Here is a 23,511-nt window from a genome sequence, read left to right as displayed (position 1 = left end):
TCTCTCTCTCTCTCTCTCTCTCTCTCTCTCTCTCTCTCTGTGCAGGCTGATCTCAACGTGTCTCGCATCGACGCCGCCAACCAGAAAGCCAACAACCTCATGAAACGATAGAAGGAACGCTCTTCCACTTTTTTTTTTTTGTTTTGTTTTTTAATGTAACTTCTGATACTGATCTTGAGTTGACTGTTTGTCCGCTGCGTCGACGTGTTCCCTCCTCCGTGATCACTCTGAAGGGATCCTGTGTTTCTAAGCCGTGACCTTTGAGGTGTTCGTTATCTCGTATGTCGTGATTTCATGTTTCTGCTCTGGTAGAACTTTTTTTTTTTTTTAAATAGGATAGGATAGGATAATTATAGCTCAGTTTTTGGCGTCTTCAATTTGCATTTGACCCCCCCCCCCCCCCCCCCTCCCGGAGGCCTCTACGGTCGGTCAGCAGAGACTGTGAGCTCAGCGAGTTTTAGTGATCCCTGCGGGGGAAACCGGGTCACTGCAGCCGCACCGACACCGCCACACGCAGCAGCAGAGAGCACGATCAGACAAAAAAAAACAAAAAAACAAAATAATTTTCTAAAAGGTGAAACAGTGAAACCCAGCGGAGAGCGTTTGATTTGGTCTGACTGAGCGTCCAATCACAGCAAACAAGTATCTGTCTTCCTCCTGATGTGTTTATCTTTACTTCCTGTAAAGATCAATAAAAAACCCAATTTATCAATGTAAACATGATTGTGTAACACACACCCCTTCTCCTTTGTCTGGGCAGAAATGTTGCATAGTAGGTTCAAACACGTGCGTGATGGCGCCCTCTGCAGGTGCAGGGAGGTATTGCACGGGGGTAGCAAACACGCATTCGTCTCCAGAGGAAGCTCTCTGGCGACACCAAGCGGACAAACGTGGAAGCTGCTCATCTTCACCTCTCCCATCTTCTCTCCAGCCACGCGCTGGTATAAAATGGTGGTGAAATGACGACAGTGAATCTTATTTCATGATTTGGGAGGAGGGAGGAGGATGATCTCATCAAGACGGCTGCTCATGTTGTCATCAATCACTCACTTTACAAATAAAGAAATACGTTTTCTCATACAAAAAAATCACATAGTTTTTGTTGGCACTGTTTGATAAGCTCTTTATATGAAACTCATTAACAGCTGTCAGTTCAATTCAAGAGGCTTCATTAGCATGGAAAAAATACAGTAACATCATAAAGCTTGCTAAAAATAAACAAAATTACAAAGGGATTATAAAAGATTCAATATTTACATAACTAATTCACTTTTTATTCAAACAATAAAGAAAAGTTAAATAAATAATTGTAATTTCATTTAACTTTTTTATATCTACAGATTAATTTTTCAATGAACAGAATCACGTCTCGGGAGTTGTTTTGATGTGACGTCACGCTCGGATTCAGACCGTGAATGAGCTTCTTCTTAAATTTTAATTAATCTGATGACTTTTCTGTTGGCCTTTAATCTGACGACCTGAAAGAGGCCTCAACTGTTCTCACGTGGCTTCTAACGTGACACCATGGGCGCGTGCGTTTATTGTGATGCTAAAATATGCACGTCATGATTTAATGTACGCAAAATATGACGCTACTGTCTTTGGACGGATTAAAGACGTCATTACTGGGAGAAAGAGGGGGCGGGGTCAACGTCGTAAGGTCGATCCATCAACAGTATTGAACATCAAGTATCATAATTCTGAGTTATTTGCGCAGATTTGTGAGTTTTGTGTGTAATTTAGTGGGTGATTGTTGCACTGTATATTTGGGTCCAGAGGGGGGCGCGCGTGGGACGGAAAATGTTGCGCGTGAGAGGGGGGGAAAAAATCTCTCGCGCTGCAGAGTCTGCGCAGTTACGTTCATCTCTTTTCGTCACTCCGAACTTTCGGGAGAACCGCGCGCGCAGGGAGGAAGGAAAGAGAAGGAGGGAGAAGACGAAGGAGAAAAAACGCCATTTTTTTTTACTGGTAATTATCTTCCTCTCAGGTTTGTGACACCAGCCGTCGTTTTAAACTGTCGGTAACACGACACGACGGTTAAATAACCGGAGGGAAGCGGAAAAACGCGTCGTAACGTCGAGGCTAGCAGACATTTCGTCTTCTTGTCGAGTCACGTAGCAACGGTCGAGTGTAACGCTGCGTCGTAACTAAGGGTTACACGCCGCCGTAAATCCACACATCCCCGCGAAAAAGCGTCGTTAAATCCTGTTTAGTCGGTATAACGGAGCGATACCAACGGAGCGAGCTGCTCCCTCCCTGTGTGTGTGTGTGTGTGAGTGTGTGTGTGTGTGTGTGTGAGAGAGGCACGAGCTGCAGCAGGAGGAGAGAGGCACGAGCTCAACAAAGACACGGGAAGAACAACACTGATTGGCTGGTGTGGGTCACATGACCAGCAGCGAGAGTCATATTAGAAAGAGAAGTTAGTTTTCTTTTTTTCCACTTTAATTAGTTTAACGTAGAAGCGGGTAACTCGTGTTTATTCAGACGTACGTACGTTTTCACGTTCATATGACGCAATCGACGTAAATAGTCTATAAGAATATCTGTATAAAAAAATATACTGACATTAATGAACACAAAATAAAACCATCATATACCCATCACAACTTAATTATTACAATTACACTCTTACAGTCTGTGCTTTTATGAACCTTTTATGAAATAGATTGAGGATAAAAAGTGGAAAAAATGTCGGTGAAGACAGAATGAAGCTCACATATGAACACACTGTGAAGCAGGTCTGTGTGCTGTTTTACAAAGTCAGATCTAATTAGTGATTTGTTATTTACTTCCTGTAGCCGTATCCTCATTTTGAGCAGTTAAATATTATTTTTAAAGCCGGCGCTGTGACGTTTTAAGGTGTTGCATTACTTGGCGAGCTTTACTGCGGCGACATATTTTCACTTGTGATTTGTCTCGTGCGTTTCATGGGGTGTAAAAAGAGGCTAAAGTGAGAAATGAAATTATTTTGAACGTCGTCTTTAAGAGTGTCGGAGTCTCTCCTTCTTTCTGCTTTTTCTAATCTTTCTCCTCGACTCTGCTCAGGACCGGGCGGCGAGGGGGGGGGTTGAAATCAGGCTCGGCTGTAGTGGAGCGTCACGAGGAGGAGGAGGAGGAGTGGACGAGGCGTGGTCGTGGTCATGTCCGCCTCGTGGCGTGAAGACGAGGAGGATTTCCGCCCGGGAGGAGTTAAAGTCGGGGCGATGAAATCCAAACCGAGGTTCTCCTTCCATGAGGTCAAAGTTCTCCTGGAGGCGGTGAAGAGGAACCGATACATCATCCTCCGTGAGTACCAAGCTGAAACCATGGCGCCTCCTTCAGCTCGCCACCTTTTAAGAGTGCCGAGATAAACCGACCCGTGCTGGTCATCATCGCCCCTGCGTGACACGTGTTTGTGTTCGGAGGTCGTTCTGATTTACTCATCGTAACCACGACTGAACGTTAACATCACACCGTGTCTCCTCTTTAGGGAAGTTCAACCGAGGCGTGTCGGTGGAAACCAAGAAACTGACGTGGATCGAAATCACCAATCAGATCAACGACCTCGGAGAGAATCACCGAGAGGTTTGTTCACCGCCGCCACTTCCTGTTGTTGTTGTTTTATTGTGCTTCTGAGAAAAGTTTCAGTTCTGCTTTTTGTTACTGAGTCGTTTTACGGCGTAAACGTGTGGCGTTGATTTCCTCTCAGGTGCGTCAGATCATGAAGAAGTGGGCGGACCTTAAATGTGACGGAAAGCGGCGCCTCTTAGCCCTCCGGAAGCCGAGCGGCGGCCATCTTAGGAAGAGGAACATGGGCCCCGTGGAGAAGATGGTCCATAAGATCCTGATGATGAGTCCAACAGGAAGTGAGCAGGACACGTTTTGTCTTTGACGCGTCGAGTCTCGCCGCCGTTTTCTTTGCGTTAACCGTTTCCTTCTCCCGCTGGCTCGCAGACGGCGACAGTGATTTCGACTTGTGCGAAGAGGAGGACTTCCCGAAGGCGTACAGCGCCACGCCGCCTCCTAACCCCTCCCCCTACTCCTACCTCAGCTTGACGGACAGTTCCCACTCTGTGCCCGAAAGATTCTCCTTCGACATGTCGCCGCTCTCCTCGCCGGAGGACGAGCCCGCCGGTAAGTAGACGATGTGATGAAGAGCGATGAGTCGACTCAATTGCAGCGTGATCGTATGTCAGCTGGCGAGCGTGCACGCTGCACCCGTTAAATGTTCCCTTGTAAACAGTGTGACACCGCGTGCTTTTATTTTGAAGGACAGACTCTCGCTGTGAGATGAGTAAAGTTTGAATCACTGAGTTTATTAAAGCACGGAGGGCGGGGTTAAAATGTCCGGACGCGCGTTCACTTCTCTGTACGCCGGCGAAAGACGGAGAAAATCGACACCGAGGTTTTTAAAAGTTAACACGTGTTTCGTACGCGACTCGATCGGCGTCGTATCTATAACGTTTGTCTCGCCGTTTGTTTGCAGGCGATCCCTTCCAGTCGTCCTCGGAGTTCGACGTCGACCTCGCCGAGGACGGCGGTGAGTTTAAAGAGGTCGCCGCCTCGTTCTGTCTGAGATTTTAAAACCTGCTGACTCGTGTTCTCTCGCTTTGATCCGCCAGAACATTCCATGGATCTGGACGACCACGAAGACTCCATGTTGTCCTCCTACCCGTCCTCTCTGCCTCCGCCCTCGCTGGACAAGGACCCGCTGTCCGACAGCCAGCTGAGGATCAAACCGGTCCACACCTACTCCAGGACCAGCAGCCAGACCAACAGCCAGAACCACGTTCAGAACCAGACCTCGTCCAGACCGCTACCTGGACCCGTGGCCTCCACCTCCTCTGACGCCGGCTCGTCCGCTGCTGGGCCATCACTACCTCCTCCTGCAAGCTCCGCCTCTTTTGTTCCTCCTCTCCCCCCTCCGTCGACCTCTCAAGCCCCGCCCTCTTCTTCCTCCATCCCCCCTCCTCCTGCAGCTCCCTCCTCTTCCTCCGCGTCAACCGCTCCATCTAAGCGGTCCCCCGCCCCGAGCCCGTGTGACCCCCTCCCCGCCGGAGCGTCGTCCCGGCGGCCCCGGGACCACGTGTCCCAGATGGCGTCTCAGAGCCTGCAGCAGCAGCGTGCCAGCAGGATGCTGCTGACGTCGGTGTCTCAGTCTCTGGAGGCGCTGGCTCAGTCGGTGCAGCTGCTGGTGGAGAGTCAGCAGGAGTTCGTTCAGGAGTCTCTGCTGCTGCAGCGCGAGACCGTCGACGTGCTGCGCGACTTCTCCAACACGGCGCTCACCATGCTGAGAGACAAGGCCAACAGCGGCCAGGCGCCACGCCACCACCATCACCCGGCGTCTCACTACTGACAACCGTGGACGGAAATAGTTTTTTTTTTTTTTTTTTAAACGGACAACGTAGGATGGCGCCCGAAGAGAGGGAGAACTTTCTGTCACGCCATAATCTAAGAAAAGAGATCATTTATCACGTTCCACGCCGTGTTCATCTTGTGCGCGCAAGCTAACGTGAAATCTGAACTTTACGCTCCGTTTATTCATCTTACATGGCGGTGCGACATTACCGCCGCGTGCAACCGCCACCGCTGCTGCACGCTGTGGTGAAACATGGCGGCACAGATCAGGCTGGCTGTTCTGCTCTTTAACGCCCGCTCTCCCTCGTTCATTCAAAGCAAACGGAGGCGTGGCGTTCCGTCTGATGAAACGGCGAACGCCAGAGGAACAACCTTTACTCTCTGTGGGACATGAAGACGTTCATCAGGACGCACGCGCTCGTCCACGTTAGCTTGCGTGCACAAGGTCGAGACGGTTCAGAGATCCTGATCCTGCAGGCTGAAGTTCCAGTCCTGGTTTTCCTTTTCTGTTTAAATACTGACCTGAGAGCGTCGCTCTAAAAGAGAGAGAGAGAGCGAGCGAGCAGCGGTGTCTGAGACGTCTGTTTGATATTTGCCGAGTTTAAAAGTCTGTTATCGTGATGAGCCTCTCTGCTGATGTCGGAGCGACGTGATTGGTGGAGACCCTGCGTCTCTCTCCTCCTCCTGGTGTTCGTACCTCGCCCCGTGTCATGTACCACTCTCCATCTGAAGGGTGGCGGCGGCGGCGAGGAGAAAAGCCACGCTCTTATGGTGACCCAGATCTGTGGGAGGTGAAATGGATGATGTTGCTGCTGAATTAAAAATAAAGTCGACTTAAAACATTTATGGAGACAAAACGTTTCTTCTTCTTTTCTTTCTGACGACGGTCAAATAAAAGACACCAGAGCAGAAACTGCTGAGTCATCGTCTGCGTGTTCTCACCGCTTCCTTCCTCCAAGTCAGGTTTGTTTGTTTGTTTTTAGCTCATCCAGGTCATGTGACGCAACGACATCTGATTCAAACCACTAAAAATCTGATCTTCCTGTTGTGTTGTCTGGGCCGTAATCCGTTACCACGGCAACCGACGGTGGCGGGACGGGGCAGATCGGATCTGCTCACTTTGAGATTTGTGCCTAAATCACACGTGTACTGTAGGTGTGACCGTGTGTGTGCTTGTAAGCCCTGCTGTGATTGGCTGGTGAACAGGCGCAGTGTGTAACCCCGCCTCTCGTCCAATGGCAGCTGGCGTTGGCTCAGGAACAGAACAGGAAAAAAAGGACTGTTGGAGGCGGCGTGCAGACACAAGGAAAAAGACGTTTTACACATGAACACTTAAAGTAGATTTATTGTCTTTCACGCCTTCAGACGGCGTCCGTTAACAGATCGACCTTTTCACAGGCGAGTCTCTAAAACAATCACACCCAAACACGAGGTCATGTTTCTACTTCCTGCACGTGTTAAGTAAGTTACGCTGTTTGTGTTATGGCGTCCATGCACATGACCACGCCCATCTGATGTCCAGCCCCGCCCCCTTCCCACCTGGGGACGTTTCTCCAAGACGCCACTTCGTTAAGCGACGCCAACATGAGACGTCCGATGACTCTGAGTTTGATCGTCTTTTGCTCGCTCCCGTCGGCCTCGGGGAGAAAACGCCCTACCGCACGCCGGTGAGCTTCGTGGTCGTGAGTGACGTCTTCCTGTTGGACACCATGGTGCTCATTCGGAAGTCGCTGCTCCGCCTCTCGGCGTTCGCCCGGTACGTGGGATCCCCCGTGGCGCTGAACGCCCTCCTCAGCCTCAGCTGCGCCCTGAAGGCTCTACAGAAGATGAAGTAGATGAGCGGGTCCAGGCAGACGTTGAGGACGGACACCATGACGGTCAGCTCCTTCAGGTAGAAGAAGCCCCGCCCCCATGAGCACCACCCGCGCAGGAAGGCGTACGGCAGGCGCACCAGGTGGTACGGGACGAAGCAGACGCAGAAGACGCTGACCAGCACCAACATGTTCCTGCGGGACTTGGCGAGCTTCACGGAGCCGGAGGACGCTCGCTGTCTCTGCTGCGCCTCCGCCAGCCTGCGCGAGGTGCCGTGGTAGAAGAAGACGAGGGAGACGAGGACGAGGACGAAGACGACCACGGAGCAGATGTGGATGACCTTGTAGAAGAGGCTGAGGTGTTGGCTGTGGCGAGCGTCGCAGCTCAGGGTGTTGGGGACGGACTGCATCGGCTCCTCGGTGAGGCGCGACACGGTCACGTAGGTGGTCATCGTGGCCAGGAGGACGGCCCACGTTACCGTGGAGATGACGTGGGCGGCTCGCACCTTCTGCAGGACGTGCGTCCCCAAAGGATGGACGATCTTCAGATACCTGCAGAGAGGGAAGAGGCAGGCGTCGTTACAAACACGATGGTCCCCCTGCTGGCCGGAACGTGCCACTGCGCCTGAGCTGGGTTTTTTTTTTTTTTTTCAAACCTTCCTGGGTTTTTAGTTTTTTTACCTCGGAGCCGGGAGTGACGCGTGCTCCACGTGCACGTCGGAGAAGCAACACGGATGCACGAAAATAATCAGAGCTGTCTCGATACGGTCGGTGTGAAAGATTAAATCTCACAAAGCTTTAAAAAAAAAGCAACGAAATCTCACCGACCGAGTGTGAAGCCGAACAACGAGATCAGATCACAATCTGTCAAAGGGAGAAATTTACAGTTTCACTGCAGCAAAACAGGACGGAAGAAAATCAACAAATTAAATAAATAAAATAAATGCATAAAAAAAGTGATGAGTGATTTGTTGATGGATGATCAATCTAATAATTCATAATGACTTTACTTCCTGTTTCCTGTTCATGATTGAGATGTAAATCGTTCTCACGCTCGTGAACGAGATTAAAAAAGGACGCGGTCTGCCAAAAAAAAAAAAAAACAGGCCTCAGACCACATGACTGCAGCGTGTGAAACAGATATCTGCAGCAAACCACATGACTGTGCGTTTTTAACTTAACCATCATGGCGTGCAAACCTGCAGCGGCGTGTTTAAACACAGTTTGTCCTCTGAGCTTCACGTTTAGACGGTGAACGCTGCAGGTCACCTGTCAGGGTCAGTCGTCGTGACTTCGTCATGAAACGACGCACGCAGGAAGAGGAGGAGTCAAAGTGCAAACATCGACATCTTCTCCTGTGACGCTCCGACTCTGGATCCTGAGACTCTCACGTTCCTGGTCTCCAGCGAGGTCGACCCCCGGCTGGGTCATCTGCATCGTGTCTCCTTGTTTTATTGAACCTTCTGGTTTGTTCTGATTGAACCTGAGTCTCTCCCTTCTGTCAGAAACACGCTCAAGGTGACCTTGAACCCCGAACACAGACAGGAATTCAAAATGGCCGCTCTCTTTTCGGTTGATCTTCGTTATTTATCGAGTTGTGCTGAAGAAAAGTTTTTAAATATCGACAGGATGAATAATAACTTGTTGGATTGTTGTTCTCCATGGACCGCTTTGCTTGAATGTGATTGGACGATTGGACTGGAACGCCGTTTCTGTCCTCTTGCGTCACTGATATGAAGTCGTTTTGTTTTTAGATAAAAACCACGAGATGAATGCGGCGTCTGTTCCTACCTGTTGGCTGCGATGTAACCCATGAACAGGATGCTGGCGTACATGTTCAGGTAGAAGGCCGAGGCGCCGAAGCTGCAGTAGATCCTGAACACGGTGACGGAGCGGCTGGCGAAGTGGCTGATCCTGATGGGGAGGCAGAGGCTGAGCAGGAAGTCTGCGGCCGCCAGGTTCTTCAGGTAGATGGTCACGCTGCTCGCCGCCTGCTGCTGAGCGCTGCAGAAGTAAACCTTCAGGGTGAACCCGTTGAGGACTAAACCCACCTGAAGAGGGAAAAAACGCGGCGAGACGTCAGAGAGCTTTCACGGGACTCGAGGGAATCTGAGGGTTTGAGACTCACCAGGAAGAGCAGAGCGTAAACCAGAATGAAGAAAAGTCCGGCTGGCGTCTCGACCTGATCGCAGAGCGACGTGCCGTTGATGCTCGTGTGGTTGGACGCTCCGGCGCCTTCCATGCTCCACGTGTTTCTGCAGAGTCCACGAGCCTGTTCGAGGAAGCAGGATCTGAGGTGAAGCAGGGAGAGCAGGTTATGTTGGAGATAAGAGATCAAACTGTGACAAGCTCCGCCCACTGAACCAATCAGATCCTTTGATCCTGGAGCTGAAGGATGTTGTTTGATCTGCAGTCAGAGCAGCAGATTCAGTTCTACATGAACGATGGAACAAATTTAATAAACTGATTTCTTTTTTTTTAGTCCATTTTGTCTCTTCTGATCGTGATTGGTTAAATGACGTTAACTCCGCCCCTTTTACGTGAGCGTGCTCTCTGTAACCCTGGTTTAACGGATCAGGTTGAAGACCAGCTTCTAGTGAGGCCAGACCACCCAGAGAGACCCGGGTATGATGAACCCACGATGTAGTCCAGCTGAAAAGAAACACCATGAGAGCGGATACAGGAAGTGGTAAAAGCTTAGAGGAAGTGACATCACCAGGAGCTGCACGCTCAAACTGAGCTGGTTCAAGATGACGCCCGAAAATAAACAACCCAACCACAACCCGACCTCACGACACGACGCTGTAACCAGCCGCGCAATGCATCATGGGAAGGGCTGTTGGCCTCTGCTTGTGTCTTTGTCCTCTTGTTCCGTCTGCTGACAAGAGACCGAGACCTCCCTAAAGGGGGCGCCATCTGACATCACTTACTGAACATCTGTCCACGTTTGTCAGAGTGAATTCATCGACGGCGTCTAATCCTCCGAGTCGTCACAGCAGCGATGCATCGACACGCGGTCAGATTCATTTATGACGTTACGACACATCGTGTACCTGCAGCCTGACGGCGAGCGTTACCCTGACAGCGTCATTTAAAGGCACACATCAGAGTGATTTTTTCTGAATCCTAAAAACTGAATAAAAGCGGCCTGATATTAATGCTGTGAAAAACAACAATTTAAAAAATGAATAATAAAGCTGTCTTACATTCAAGAAAGGCTCAAAGCTGTGACCGACAGCTCTGACATCATGAAGGTTTAATTTGTTTGCTGTTCTGTAAAAGTGTAGAAACATAATAATCTGCAATGCTCACCTGTCCGTGTCGCAGCTGCTCTGTCTGCGTGCGACTGTGAACCACTTCCTTTTTCAGTGTTCACATCAGGAAGGACTGATGAGACGAGGGAGGAAGAAGAGCTGCACACAAGTTGTGTTGAGGTTATGACACATAATTTACATGTAAACAGAACGCACACACAAAACGCAACACAAACACTGATATCACATATTACCCAGAATCCTCTCCTCCATGTTCCTCTAACATGTGTCTCTAGTCTGTCTTCAAACCCCCCAATGATGAGAAAAGTCCATCCTCTCCGTCTTCTGCCTGTAGCTTCAGTGTTTAGCCAGCTCTGCATGTAGAGACACTGTAGCTTCAGTGTTTAGCCAGCTCTGCATGTGGTGGACACTGTAGCTTCAGTGTTTAGCCAGCTCTGCATGTGGTGGACACTGTAGCTTCAGTGTTTAGCCAGCTCTGCATGTGGTGGACACTGTAGCTTCAGTGTTTAGCCAGCTCTGCATGTGGTGGACACTGTAGCTTCAGTGTTTAGCCAGCTCTGCATGTGGTGGACACTGTAGCTTCAGTGTTTAGCCAGCTCTGCATGTGGTGGACACTGTAGCTTCAGTGTTTAGCCAGCTCTGCATGTGGTGGACACTGTAGCTTCAGTGTTTAGCCAGCTCTGCATGTGGTGGACACTGTAGCTTCAGTGTTTAGCCAGCTCTGCATGGGTCTGTAAAGCTTTCTGCGTTCTAACCTCTCTCCATGTTTCATCTCCAACATTGATCCTAGTTTGAGCAGCTTTCTGCTGCTGGAGCTTATTAGAAACATGCAGAGGCTTTTTAGCTCGGGTACAATCACTTCTATCTGAAGCAGTTCCACTGCCCGCTTCCATCGCTGCAACACCTGTTCACCTGATAACTGCTCTCATATCTGACTGTTGATGTCAATGAAAAGAATGATTTCAGAGATATTACATAGAGTTACAGGAACGTCTCTATAATTTGCATGTTATTGAGGAAGTTGATCCATCGGGGATCTCCCCTCACTGATTACAGAAAGTCATGTTCATTCACTCGGCTTCTCTGATGATGATGTAACGACACGCTCTGCTCATGTGTGTCTCCATAAATCTTTAAAGTCAAGACATTAGAGCGCCCCCTGGTGGTCACAGTGTGTTGTTATTTTCCAGTCTTTTAAAAACCTTTACAGGAAGTGTTTGTGTTTGTTGTGCTCACCTTGGGTTCGGGTCATCTACTCATGCGTCTCCACTGGTCATAACAAACACCTTCATTTCAATGCAACACTTTTTAAAAAGTTTTTATTATTCTCACTTTCTCCATGTTTTATATCTGTCTTCAACATCATAACATTATGGATCAGGAGAATATAGATCTCCATCAAACACTGTATACATTTGAATTGTTATTCAAGGTTCAAGGTTCAAGGTTCTTTATTTGTCAAATATGCCACATGTTAAACATACAGCACAGATGAAATTGCATTCCCCCCCCCCCAGTGCAAACCTGCAGTGCATAAAAGAGCACTAAAGAAAAAACTAGCAATACTGTACAACAAATAACTTAACTAAAGACATTTGGACAACAAATAACGAACAACAGACAACAAATAACTTAACTAAAGACATTTGGACAACAAATAACGAACAACAGACAACAAATAACTTAACTAAAGACATTTGGACAACAAATAACGAACAACAGACAATCGACAGACGAGGCACTTGTGAGTGTTTCGCTTTGAGGTAGAATGTGGATAAATTACTATGAGGTAGATAAATTACAGTATTAACAATATAACAGAGTGCAGATTAAAATACGAAGTTAAAGTTAAAGTGAGGTAGTGTGCAGTAGTGCAAGTAGCAAAATTACTATGAGGTAGATAAATTACAGTATTAACAATATAAACAGAGTGCAGATTAAAAATACAAAGTTAAAGTGAGGTAGTGTGCAATAGTGCAAATAGCAAATTACTATGAGGTGGATAGATTACAGTAAGATGATACATCGTTATATCTTTCAATTAATTAAACTAAAAGTCTTTAAGACATAAGAACCAAATGTTGGAGTTTTATAATTGCTGCTCCTTCTTGCAGCGAGCCCTCTCTTTGTTGGATTCTGCACGCCGCCAAACGCTTCTCCTCAGCTGCGCCCTGAAGGCTCTACAGAAGATGAAATAGATGAGCGGGTCCAGGCAGACGTTGAGGACGGACACCATGACGGTCAGCTCCTTCAGGTAGAAGAAGACCCGCCCCCCCGAGAACCCCCTGCGCAGGAAAGTGTACGGCAGGCGCACCAGGTGGTACGGGACGAAGCAGACGCAGAAGACGCTGACCAGCACCAACATGTTCCTGCGGGACTTGGCGAGCTTCACGGAGCCGGAGGACGCCGGCTGTCTCTGCTGCGCCTCCGCCAGCCTGCGCGAGGTGCCGTGGTAGAAGAAGACGAGGGAGACGAGCACGATGACGAAGATGGCCAAGGAGCCGGATATTATGACTTTGTAGAAGAGGCTGAGTTGCGGACGGTGCAGAACATCACAGCTCAATGTATTTGGTGGAGACAGTGATTCCTCTGCGAGGAGCGCCATGGTGACAAATGTAGTTGGCGTGGCTAAAAGGGCAACCCACGTTACCGTGGAGATGATGTAGGCGGCTCGCACCGTCTGCAGGGTGTGATTCCCTAAAGGATGGACGATCTTCAGATACCTGCAGAGACGAGAGGCAACGATGGATAGATAGATAGATAGATAGATGGATAGATGGATGGATGGATGGATGGATGGATGGATGGATGGATAGATAGATAGATAGATAGATAGATAGATAGATAGATAGATAGATAGATAGATAGATAGATAGATAGATAGATAGATACTTTATTGATCCCGAGGGAAATTCAAGGCATCCAGTAGCAGTATACAGACAGGCAGGACACAAGACATTAGTTACAATACACACCCGCTGTCCCCCCTCCCCTCTGTATCAATAATCCCCCAAACAAGATTTAGCAGCCCCTATGTGACTAAGAGTAAATATAATTACAGGTTAAACCTGTGCAGTTAGCATTAGCATTAGACTTAAACTTATATAGCATAATGTACATAACCTGTGCAGTTAGCATTAGCATTAGACCTAAACTTATATAGCATAATGTACATAACCTGTGCAGTTAGCATTAGCATTAGACTTAAACTTATATAGCATAATGTACATAACCTGTGCAGTTAGCATTAGCATTAGACCTAAACTTATATAGCATAATGTACATAACCTGTGCAGTTAGCATTAGCATTAGACTTAAACTTATATAGCATAATGTACATAACCTGTGCAGTTAGCATTAGCATTAGACCTAAACTTATATAGCATAATGTACATAACCTGTGCAGTTAGCATTAGCATTAGACTTAAACTTATATAGCATAATGTACATAACCTGTGAGGAGAGAAAAACATGTGCTGGTTAAAAGAGACCTGTAAACAGTTAAAGAGCCTTAGAAACAAAGTGCTGACCTTCTAGAAACTAGTTCCATGTGCATGTACAGAGGTGTTTGAGGTCGTGCCAGAGGTGTGAGTACAGTCATTACACAGTCAATGCAGGAATGCAGACTGGGCCATTAAAGTGCTCAGCAACATACGTGTGGTTGTCATGACATCTGTGATAAAAAGATAAAAGAACTTTAAACTAAATGATTGTGATCTGTTCCTCTCGGTTCTGCTGTCTCACCACAAAGACATTTAGCATGCCGTGAAACTTACATTTACACCGAATAAAGACTATAGTTTTAGCTGCTGCAGATTTTTTACTTCAGAACAACGATGTGAGATTGTTGTGGTTGTGTTGTATAAAAAGCACAAGGATGTGGTTTGTTCATCGAGTCAAAGCATAACAAGCAGCCCGGAGTTTAAAATCCTCTTAAAATGTAAAGAACCAGAGACTGAACGTTTCTCACAGCCGATTACAAATCTTTTAAATATTAAATAGAAATAAAGTTTCTATAGAAATAAAGCAACATAAAGGAGCAGTGATTAGCATTAAGTGTCCAAAACAATAAGGTGAAACCAGGATTGATTAGGGTGATTATCATTAAAGTGACCAGTGCTCAGTAAGGTGACTATCAATATGCATTAAAGTGTCAACACCAACGACAAACACTCATATATATATATATATATATATATATATATATATATATATATATATATATATATATATATATATATATATACAGTTATATATATTTAACTGAAGGATTATGCCAAACATTTAATGTGCCATTTAGACTGGAACACTTCAATTTAATGTGGTCAACTTTATTTCTATTTAATATTTAAAAGATTTGTAATCGGCTGTGAGAAACGTTCAGTCTCTGGTTCTTTACATTTTAAGAGGATTTTAAACTCCGGGCTGCTTGTTATGCTTTGACTCGATGAACAAACCACATCCTTGTGCTTTTTATACAACACAACCACAACAATTTCACATCGTTGTTCTGAAGTAAAAAATCTGCAGCAGCTAAAACTATAGTCTTTATTCGGTGTAAATGTAAGTTTCACGGCATGCTAAATGTCTTTGTGGTGAGACAGCAGAACCGAGAGGAACAGATCACAATCATTTAATTTAAAGTTCTTTTATCTTTTCATCACAGATGTCATGACAACCACACGTTTCCAGTTTAAACTAATTTATCATGTGAAATCTTGATGCAACATTTTCTCAGCGCTCATCGCTGATACGAGCGAGTAAAAACCTCACACGACGAGAATAATCTGTCACTCAAACTTTTTTTGTATATAGCACCTTTAAAGTGTTATTTCCTGAGACTTTAGGACCTTGAGCACTTTAGCTAAAGTTCAAATTCAGCGCTGACAACTTTTATAACATTACAGCCCTTCAAACTTTAAACCACACGAACTGATCAGTTTAGCAGTGACCTCCCTCAGGAGCCTCCACCTGTGCGGCATGCTTTTCCACTTTGATAATAAAAAAGATTTGTCGATTCAACATTAAGTTCAGACTCAAGTTACACAGGGCTGCTGCAAACTGGGGCAGCTACTGGTTGATTACAAGCCAGTCTGTGAACCCATCTGCTGTCGACTGCACACATGCACCTCATGGTCAACTCCAGGTTTGGCCTGCAGATATCCAGGACAGCCTGACTGAACAACAAACAACACAAATTCTCTGTGACGAGTATTTTAATCTTTAGAGATTATTAGAAAGCTAATCCGTAGTCAGACCACAGCTAATGGCTCCTGGATTGCATCTTTTAAATAAGCTAAGCTAAGCTAACTCCATCTTGTTGGGGTTCTGTCTGTTCCTACCTGTTGGCTGCGATGTAACCCATGAACAGGATGCTGGCGTACATGTTCAGGTAGAAGGCCGAGGCGCCGAAGCTGCAGTAGATCCTGAACACGGTGACGGAGCGGCTGGCGAAGTGGCTGATCCTGATGGGGAGGCAGAGGCTGAGCAGGAAGTCTGCGGCCGCCAGGTTCTTCAGGTAGATGGTCACGCTGCTCGCCGCCTTTTGAGCGCTGCAGAAGTAAACCTTCAGGGTGAACCCGTTGAGGACTAAACCCACCTGAAGAGGAAAAGGATCGGATTGATGTACCAAATAAAATCTGCATGTTTTCTGCAGCTGGGAGACAGAAATCTGAGTGACTCACCAGGAACACCAGACTGTAGACCAGCATGAAGAAAAGGTGTGCCGAGGTGTCGACTTGAAAGCAGGAGGACGAGCTGTTGGGTTTCCTCTGGTCAGATGCTGAGGACAAATTAGAGGACGGTGGAACGACGATTCTTTCAAGGTCCGTCATGTTTCTGGATGTGGGAGAGTTGAAACCTCAGAAAAAGGCTTCAAACGTCATCCGAGTGTCTACAGGAAGGAAAAGATGGCTGGCCTGCGTCACCGACTGCAGATCAGCTAAATCTGTTGCTAACAGAAAAAAGGTGAAGAAACACAGGAAATGGATGTTTAATCGATGGCTTAGATGAGTGTTGTAGAATACTAAAGAAGCAAGTTACCTGCAGCGCTCACCTGTCCACGATTCAGTTTGACTCTGTGTGTGTGTGTGTGTGTGTGTGTGTGTGTGTGGGTGTGTGTGTGTGTGGGGGTGTGTGTGTGTTGCTCAGCGTTCACTTCAGAAAGATCTGAAGAGAAAGAAGTAAGAGGTGAGGTGTCACACACAAACACGCACACACACATTCACATATACACTGACACGCACACCAGCAACAGATACCAACCCCCCCCCCCACACACACACACACACACACACACACACACACAGTTTTTAAACTGTGTCCAAGAGAGGACCCCGGCTCGTCCCCAGTTGGTGAATGTGTAATCAAACCAAAGTCCCCATTTAGATAGGTAAACAAGTACGCGCGCGCGCACACACACACACACACACACACACACACACACACACACACATTTAAAATGCTGCGTGATCGTAATCTAAAGCTTTTCTTCGTCGTCTCAGATCAACATTAAATGAATTCTGACATTAAACACTTTATGAGAAGCAGGTTGTATTTTAATAAATGGTCTTAAGAAGTCACATTTGATCCTGAAACCCATTTTCAGTTGGAAGTGTTTCTACATGTGGAGGCGGATTAATTAACAGGATTAAGTTTTATTAAAGAAAATATTTACCCAAATAAAGTGAAGCATTTAAAAACATTTCTAAAAAGTGAAAGAAACAAATGAACTGATACATCAAACAATCCCATCAGATCAGAACCTGTTACATACAGTAACTGATTATTATTATCCCTTATGTGTGTACACTGCCCTCTGGTGGTGATACACGTTGCCTACAACACTGCTGTTAAATGACACACTGTGGCCACTAGAGGGCACTGCAAACATGTATTCCTTTCATCCAAAGACTTTACTGGTGAGAAAGTTTCAGAAACAGAATAAAAACCTGAAATATTTATAAAACAGCAGAACAAAAAGCCGACACGTGAAACATCAGATGTAAAAATGGAAAAATCAAATTGTGTAATTTATAAACATGATCGCTAGTTATCATTTACGTTAAAAAGACAGACATGTTTTCACTTCCTCCCAGTGGTCATAGTATGTTACTGCACTGCAGCAGGGTTGCAGTTACATGGGCGGACCACTAGAGGGCGGCGATGAGCGAACAATACAACAACGCTGCCTCGTTTAGACACAAACAGAGTTCAGAACTCTTTTGTAATGTGGGTTAATTAAGGAGCAGCGCAGTGAGAAGGAGGGCTCGTGACCCAATCAGCTGATAGAGGCTGACAGGATCATCGTGAGTCTGGTGGGTTTGATGTCAAGTCATCAGAGTTCAGTTTCACTTCCATGTGACAGCTTCCATTATTCTCTCTTTACATACCTTCACATCTTTTTATCCTCAACAAGTAAAAACAAAACGGAAACGAAGCCAATCCTACATTTTATAAATAAAGTTTTAACAGAGAAAAAAAAAACAGCCTTTATTTCAACGTATTTTAAAGTGTAAATGAATTAAAGATTCAAAAGAGTTGGACTTTGCAGAACGAGTTGCAAAGTCAAAACGTCGAGAGAAAACGTTGAATTTAATTTAGTTGATGAAGCAGCTCCGTCTGTTTTTCTTCTTCTGACATTATGAAACACTGAAATGATTCTTCAGACGGTTTGATGAAAGAGGAAGAGGATTTCTTTTAACCACAAACTTCTCTTATGACACCAGACTCCATTCATAAAAACATCAATGTAAGCCAACAGAAAATGAAGTTGATCACAAGCTCCACAAACTTTCCTTTACCAAAAAAAAAATCACCCTTAAATTAATAACATTATTTATTTACAATGTTCACAGTCAGGTCACGACCACAGAAGAAGAAGAAGAAGAAGAAATGACTGTTTACTTCACATGTGAGTCTGTAAGTTGAAATATCGATTGATCCCAAAAAAGACGCACAGAGATGATGCAATCAGGGCAAACTATAATAACTGATTTGACCTTTGAACTTTACCTATGGTTACTCGTTATTAAAAGGTATTTTGTCCTCCTGTGTTTCCTCTCCTTCCTTCCTCTCCGTGTCTCCTGACCTTGTTTCCTCTCCTAAATAAATCCGGCTCAGACTCTGGCTCTGGTTGGTCGGGGATCTTCTCGCTCTACCGGACAGTTTCCTGATCAGAGACTCTCTGAAGGTTTGGCACATCAGGACGTAGATGATGGGGTCCAGGCAGACGTTGAGCGCAGACAGGAAGAGCATCCCCTCCTTCAGCTGGAACAGCAGGAAGCGAGAGCGGTAAGTGAAGCCGGACTCGGGCATCTGGCTCAGCGTGTACGGCACGCGGCAGACGTGGTACGGCACGAAGCAGACGAAGAACACCAGCAGGAGGCTGAAGATGCTGCGGTGCACCTTGTGGCAGACTTTGCTCTTGTTGTTGTTGCAGCGCACGCGGCGGTACGAGCGGTAGACCCGGCAGGCGATGGACGTGTAGCAGAAGGCGAGGACGAGCAGCGTGATCCAGAACAAGCTAATGCAGAGGAGGGTTGACATCTGGTGCCACTGCAGACCCAGCGGCGTCTTTAGCTTCATGCACTGCCTGGAGTTCGCCTGGTTGGCAGGCTGGCTGGTCAGCAGGACGTTGGGCAGGACGCTGAGGAGGAGGAGGCTCCAGGTGAGGAGCGCCAGCACGCGAGCGAATCCCACGCTCTGCAGGAGGTGGGGCAACGACACCCGGGCAAACCTGGACCCGCAGGAGGGAGAGGTGGCGGAGGAGGGGGAGGAGTGTCGAAACATCTTGACGTAGCGCTCGAGGCTGATGAAGCCCATGAAGAGGATCCCCACGTACATGGAGGAGTAGAACAACACGGAGGTGTAGCGGCACATGACCACGTGGAGGCGCCAGCCGCCCAAACCCAGCTGAGCCGCCAATCTGAAGGGGAAGCTGGAGAGCATGAGAAGGTCGGCCACCACCATGTTCTTCAGGTAGACCACCAGGCCCGAGTCGGTGGGCACCCGGATGAAGATTAAGGCGGCCAAGCCGTTCATGAAAAACCCGACGATCCAGATCACGAAGTAGAGCGGCGGGAGGACGTGGTTGGTGAAGACGCTGCTCAAATCTGATTGGTCGGTGGAGAGGTCGGTGGAGTTGAGGCGATCCATCCCTGGAGAGACACAAACAACAAAACGAGTCATCACGGTGCTGGATGGAGGATAGATAGATAGATAGATAGATAGATAGATAGATAGATAGATAGATTGATAGATAGATTGATAGATTGATAGATAGATAGATAGATTGATAGATTGATAGATAGATAGATAGATAGATAGATAGATAGATAGATAGATAGATAGATAGATAGATAGATAGATAGATAGATTGATAGATAGATAGATAGATTGATAGATTGATAGATTGATAGATAGATAGATAGATTGATAGATAGATAGATAGATAGATAGATAGATTGATAGATAGATAGATAGATAGATTGATAGATTGATAGATAGATAGATTGATAGATAGATTGATAGATTGATAGATTGATAGGATGCAGACTGGGCCAGGAGCAGTGATTAGCATTAAGTGTCCAAAACAATAAGGTGAAACCTCGGAGGCGTGGCCTAAAGGGTTCAACGCCGGTGCTCAAGGGCGACACCTGTATGATACGTCCTCTGCATGGGGAAAACAATTCCTCCGATCGGTCCAACCAATCAGTGATCAATAGATAATCCCACCTGTGGAGCCACATGATTGGTCACTCTGTCACAGTCTGGATTTACAGACTTAATAACTCCGGAAGAAGCTTCCGGCTGAAACTCCCCGTCCTGAGCTCTTCCATGTCCACGCTCTGTTTACACTCGGACACAAATAAAACAACACACACACGCAGGGTCCAACACACACACACACACGCAGGGTCCAACACACACACACACACGCAGGGTCCAACACACACACACACACGCAGGGTCCAACACACACACACACACGCAGGGTCCAACACACACACACACACACGCAGGGTCCAACACACACACACACACGCAGGGTCCAACACACACACACACACACACACACACACACACACACGCAGGGTCCAACACACACACACACACGCAGGGTCCAACACACACACACACACACACGCAGGGTCCAACACACACACACACACACGCAGGGTCCAACACACACACACACACGCAGGGTCCAACACACACACACACACGCAGGGTCCAACACACACACACACACGCAGGGTCCAACACACACACACACACGCAGGGTCCAACACACACACACACACGCAGGGTCCAACACACACACACACACGCAGGGTCCAACACACACACACACACGCAGGGTCCAACACACACACACACACACGCAGGGTCCAACACACACACACACACGCAGGGTCCAACACACACACACACACGCAGGGTCCAACACACACACACACACGCAGGGTCCAACACACACACACACACGCAGGGTCCAACACACACACACACACACAGGGTCCAACACACACACACACACGCAGGGTCCAACACACACACACACACACGCAGGGTCCAACACACACACACACACGCAGGGTCCAACACACACACACACACACACACAGGGTCCAACACACACACACACACGCAGGGTCCAACACACACACACACACACAGGGTCCAACACACACACACACACGCAGGGTCCAACACACACACACACACACAGGGTCCAACACACACACACACACGCAGGGTCCAACACACACACACACACACGCAGGGTCCAACACACACACACACACACGCAGGGTCCAACACACACTCTTATGATAACAGGACATTTCCAAAGACGACCGCAGGATGTCCTGAGTCTTATTTTTAACCTGCTGTCACCTCGAGCGCGTCTCGCCGTCTCATGAGAGGTGAACACGAGAGGTATGACATCACGCCGCGCGTGCTAGCTCGCCGCTCTCTGCACAGATGGGTTAATGGTCATTAATGGGGGGAAGACATCTTCACTTGTTGTGTGTCTTTGTCAGTGTGTGATATATTCACACACACTCAGGGTGACGTTTCTTCCCCTGGGAGCTGCAGGCGCTGGGAATCGAACTCTCAACCCGTTTGTGACAGAGGTAACAAACAAGAGGTAACGAGGACTTTAATCTGCTTCCTCCGACAGACTCGAACCTGCAGAGGAAAGAAACTGACGCGGCTGCTTCAGGGCAACAAACAGTCGATCACGATGATAAATTTAACGTTAGCTTCGTTAGCATCAGACGCTAAAGCAAACACAACGTCCTCACTGTTCTTTGTTCTGATCTCAGAGACGTTCAGAACGATCTCTGAGTGATTTTTTTTTCTTGTGTTTTTATGTCTTGACTGAAGATGTTCATCTGGATTTCTCAGGTGAAAGTTGCTTCAGAGAAACTCGATATTTTAGACAAACTTGGATTTGAAGGTTTCACTTTTCCACAGCTGAACTCGTGAACAGACGTTTCATGTTTCTCGAGTGGACAAAGATCCTTCAGACATCAGACAGAACTTCTGCTTTCAGCACGCTACAGATGACCTCGGACAGGAAGTGCTGCAGCGAGCGTGTGTGGCGTGTCAGCTGGCAGCAGCGTTCACAGGAAGCTGCTTGTTAAATAAAAAGACAGATTTGACTTGAGATTAAAACATTTGCAAAGCAAAGCGGCGTCCGTGCGGCGCCCTGAGCATCACGCCTGGCGTGCAGAGTCAGCTCTTAGAACATCAGCGTGTTTGAACAACCAAAACAGCGGCCTTCATATTTCTGACGGCACCTCGCCGTCCACGCTGATGTCTACGACCTACGACCGGCTGGGTCTTCCTATAATCATGATCAAAGTGATTGATTATTGGTGAAGCAGCGCGGACTGAAGAGTGAAACAGGTCTCAGATATGCAGATGATTCACTGTTCTGCATGTCTGATTATTATTATTGATCATATTATAGCAGCTGTAAATATCAGCACAATGAGCTGATACTGAACCAATTATTGATTATTTCAGATCAAGTTTCTTTCTGTCTTTTTGCTGTTTTTCTTGCTGTTTTTTGTGTCGTGTTGAAGTCTAGACCGCTCTCAACCCGAGACCAGGACACACCCGAGTCCAGAGTCCTCCGAGAGACGGAGACATTTAGGGATCAAGACAAAGTCAGGACGGGACAGAGACGAGAGGGAGGCCTCTGAAATATCAATAACAGATCAATGAGGGGAGAGTTTAGAGCGTAACACCAGGAAGCTGCAGACACATGGAAGTTATTAGTTTTCCTTTAAATCACAGTAAAGACGAGAGAGAGACCAGAGACCGGAGACCAGAGACCGGAGACCGGAGACCGGAGACCAGAGACCAGAGACCGATCTGGAGGACGACGGTCTGGGACTCGCAGGATGTTTCTGCGTGTTCATGGATCGCCGCGCGCTGCGAGCAGGAGGACGAAAACTCATTTCCATGAAAGAGGGAGGAAACAAATGAAGCGGCGTGCGGTCACTGATGACACACGACAGCCTGACACTTATTATTACTGATTATATTTATGAAACACGGCTGACTCAGGAGGCCGCAGCTTCACATTGATTGGTCAGATAATCAGACGAGTGATCAATGCTTCTGATCGTTTCTGTGAACTCATCGATTTCTGTGATCAGACAGGAAGCTCAACTTTACAGTCCACATAAAACCCTTTCAAACAAAGAGCCTGGATTTAATGATGTGATGCACTTTATTGTTCCTTTGACTAAACGAGCTGCTGTTTCACCACATGACGTTTCAACGTCGTGTCGGTTCGTTTTTCGAGGATCAGATCAGATTGTTTTTTTTAATTCTGCAGATTTCAGCAGAAATATTTAAATCATCAAATCCAAAAGTCTCAGAGGACCAACATGAAGACACCACACATGACCAGCTCATTAGTAAGATAACACACACACACACACACACACACACACACACACACACACACGAGCGTACTCACCGTACGAGGACTCAGATGTTGTCTCCATCTCGGACATGAAGCTCTGAGCTGCCAGCTCAAACTCTCAGCCCTTTGAGTCTGTGGACGA

The 23,511-nt window shown here is 47.1% G+C and overlaps 4 protein-coding genes across 9 annotated transcripts; 1 reads left to right on the top strand and 3 right to left on the bottom strand.

Annotated features, from left to right (window-relative positions):
• Window positions 1–1,794: 1,794 nt before the first annotated feature.
• On the top strand, window positions 1,795–5,884 carry LOC306830871 (uncharacterized protein). 3 transcript variants are annotated; one of them, XM_079354591.1, is made up of 7 exons: window positions 1,795–1,968; window positions 3,046–3,285; window positions 3,470–3,564; window positions 3,689–3,845; window positions 3,934–4,113; window positions 4,466–4,519; window positions 4,602–5,884. In XM_079354591.1, the coding sequence occupies exons 2-7, from the start codon at window positions 3,141–3,143 to the stop codon at window positions 5,333–5,335; spliced, it is 1,365 nt and encodes a 454-aa protein (XP_079210717.1). In that variant the 5' UTR covers window positions 1,795–1,968; window positions 3,046–3,140; the 3' UTR covers window positions 5,336–5,884. The 3 variants fall into 3 exon arrangements, with proteins under 3 accessions (XP_079210717.1, XP_079210718.1, XP_079210716.1); XM_079354590.1 differs by lacking the exon at window positions 1,795–1,968 and having other exon boundaries at window positions 2,267–3,285; XM_079354592.1 differs by lacking the exons at window positions 1,795–1,968; window positions 4,466–4,519 and having other exon boundaries at window positions 2,266–3,285.
• Window positions 5,885–6,935: 1,051 nt separating this feature from the next.
• On the bottom strand, window positions 6,936–10,715 carry LOC306830692 (P2Y purinoceptor 14-like). Of its 4 annotated transcripts, none has more exons than XM_079354302.1 (5): window positions 10,639–10,715; window positions 10,461–10,561; window positions 9,277–9,439; window positions 8,940–9,199; window positions 6,936–7,700 (listed from the first exon to the last, which is right to left on the bottom strand). In XM_079354302.1, exons 3-5 carry the CDS (start codon window positions 9,388–9,390, stop codon window positions 6,992–6,994), a joined length of 1,083 nt encoding a protein of 360 aa, XP_079210428.1. In that variant the 5' UTR covers window positions 9,391–9,439; window positions 10,461–10,561; window positions 10,639–10,715; the 3' UTR covers window positions 6,936–6,991. The 4 variants fall into 4 exon arrangements, with proteins under 4 accessions (XP_079210428.1, XP_079210427.1, XP_079210426.1 ...); XM_079354301.1 differs by having other exon boundaries at window positions 10,657–10,715; XM_079354300.1 differs by lacking the exon at window positions 10,639–10,715 and having other exon boundaries at window positions 10,461–10,621.
• A 1,797-nt stretch (window positions 10,716–12,512) lies between these two features.
• LOC306829939 (P2Y purinoceptor 14-like) lies at window positions 12,513–16,307 on the bottom strand (the record flags this gene model as incomplete). The annotated part of the gene is made up of 3 exons (XM_079353158.1): window positions 16,108–16,307; window positions 15,766–16,022; window positions 12,513–13,146 (listed from the first exon to the last, which is right to left on the bottom strand). The coding sequence occupies exons 1-3, from the start codon at window positions 16,255–16,257 to the stop codon at window positions 12,513–12,515; spliced, it is 1,041 nt and encodes a 346-aa protein (XP_079209284.1). The 5' UTR covers window positions 16,258–16,307.
• A 2,135-nt stretch (window positions 16,308–18,442) lies between these two features.
• On the bottom strand, window positions 18,443–23,500 carry LOC306829938 (P2Y purinoceptor 14; the record flags this gene model as incomplete). The annotated part of the gene is made up of 2 exons (XM_079353157.1): window positions 23,424–23,500; window positions 18,443–19,581 (listed from the first exon to the last, which is right to left on the bottom strand). Exons 1-2 carry the CDS (start codon window positions 23,458–23,460, stop codon window positions 18,443–18,445), a joined length of 1,176 nt encoding a protein of 391 aa, XP_079209283.1. The 5' UTR covers window positions 23,461–23,500.
• Window positions 23,501–23,511: the final 11 nt, after the last annotated feature.

This window comes from Symphodus melops (assembly GCF_947650265.1).
Source record: "Symphodus melops genome assembly, chromosome: 10".
Taxonomy (NCBI): domain Eukaryota; kingdom Metazoa; phylum Chordata; class Actinopteri; order Labriformes; family Labridae; genus Symphodus; species Symphodus melops.
The sequence above is the reverse complement of the archived record's forward strand: the minus strand, read 5'-3'. Positions and strand labels throughout refer to the sequence as shown.

What these genes read in the sequence shown, in the direction of transcription:
- LOC306830871 (XM_079354591.1), top strand. Translation starts at nt 3,141, where the DNA reads ATGTCCGCCTCGTGGCGTGAAGACGAGGAGGATTTCCGCCCGGGAGGA. An exon ending in GCCGGAGGACGAGCCCGCCG is followed by an intron (nt 4,114 to 4,465) that starts GTAAGTAGACGA and finishes GTTTGTTTGCAG; the next exon opens with GCGATCCCTTCCAGTCGTCC. An exon ending in CGACCTCGCCGAGGACGGCG is followed by an intron (nt 4,520 to 4,601) that starts GTGAGTTTAAAG and finishes TTGATCCGCCAG; the next exon opens with AACATTCCATGGATCTGGAC.
- LOC306830692 (XM_079354302.1), bottom strand. Translation starts at nt 9,390, where the DNA reads ATGGAAGGCGCCGGAGCGTCCAACCACACGAGCATCAACGGCACGTCG. An exon ending in TTTACGCTCTGCTCTTCCTG is followed by an intron (nt 9,200 to 9,276) that starts GTGAGTCTCAAA and finishes TTCCCTCTTCAG; the next exon opens with GTGGGTTTAGTCCTCAACGG. An exon ending in GGTTACATCGCAGCCAACAG is followed by an intron (nt 7,701 to 8,939) that starts GTAGGAACAGAC and finishes CCCTCTCTGCAG; the next exon opens with GTATCTGAAGATCGTCCATC.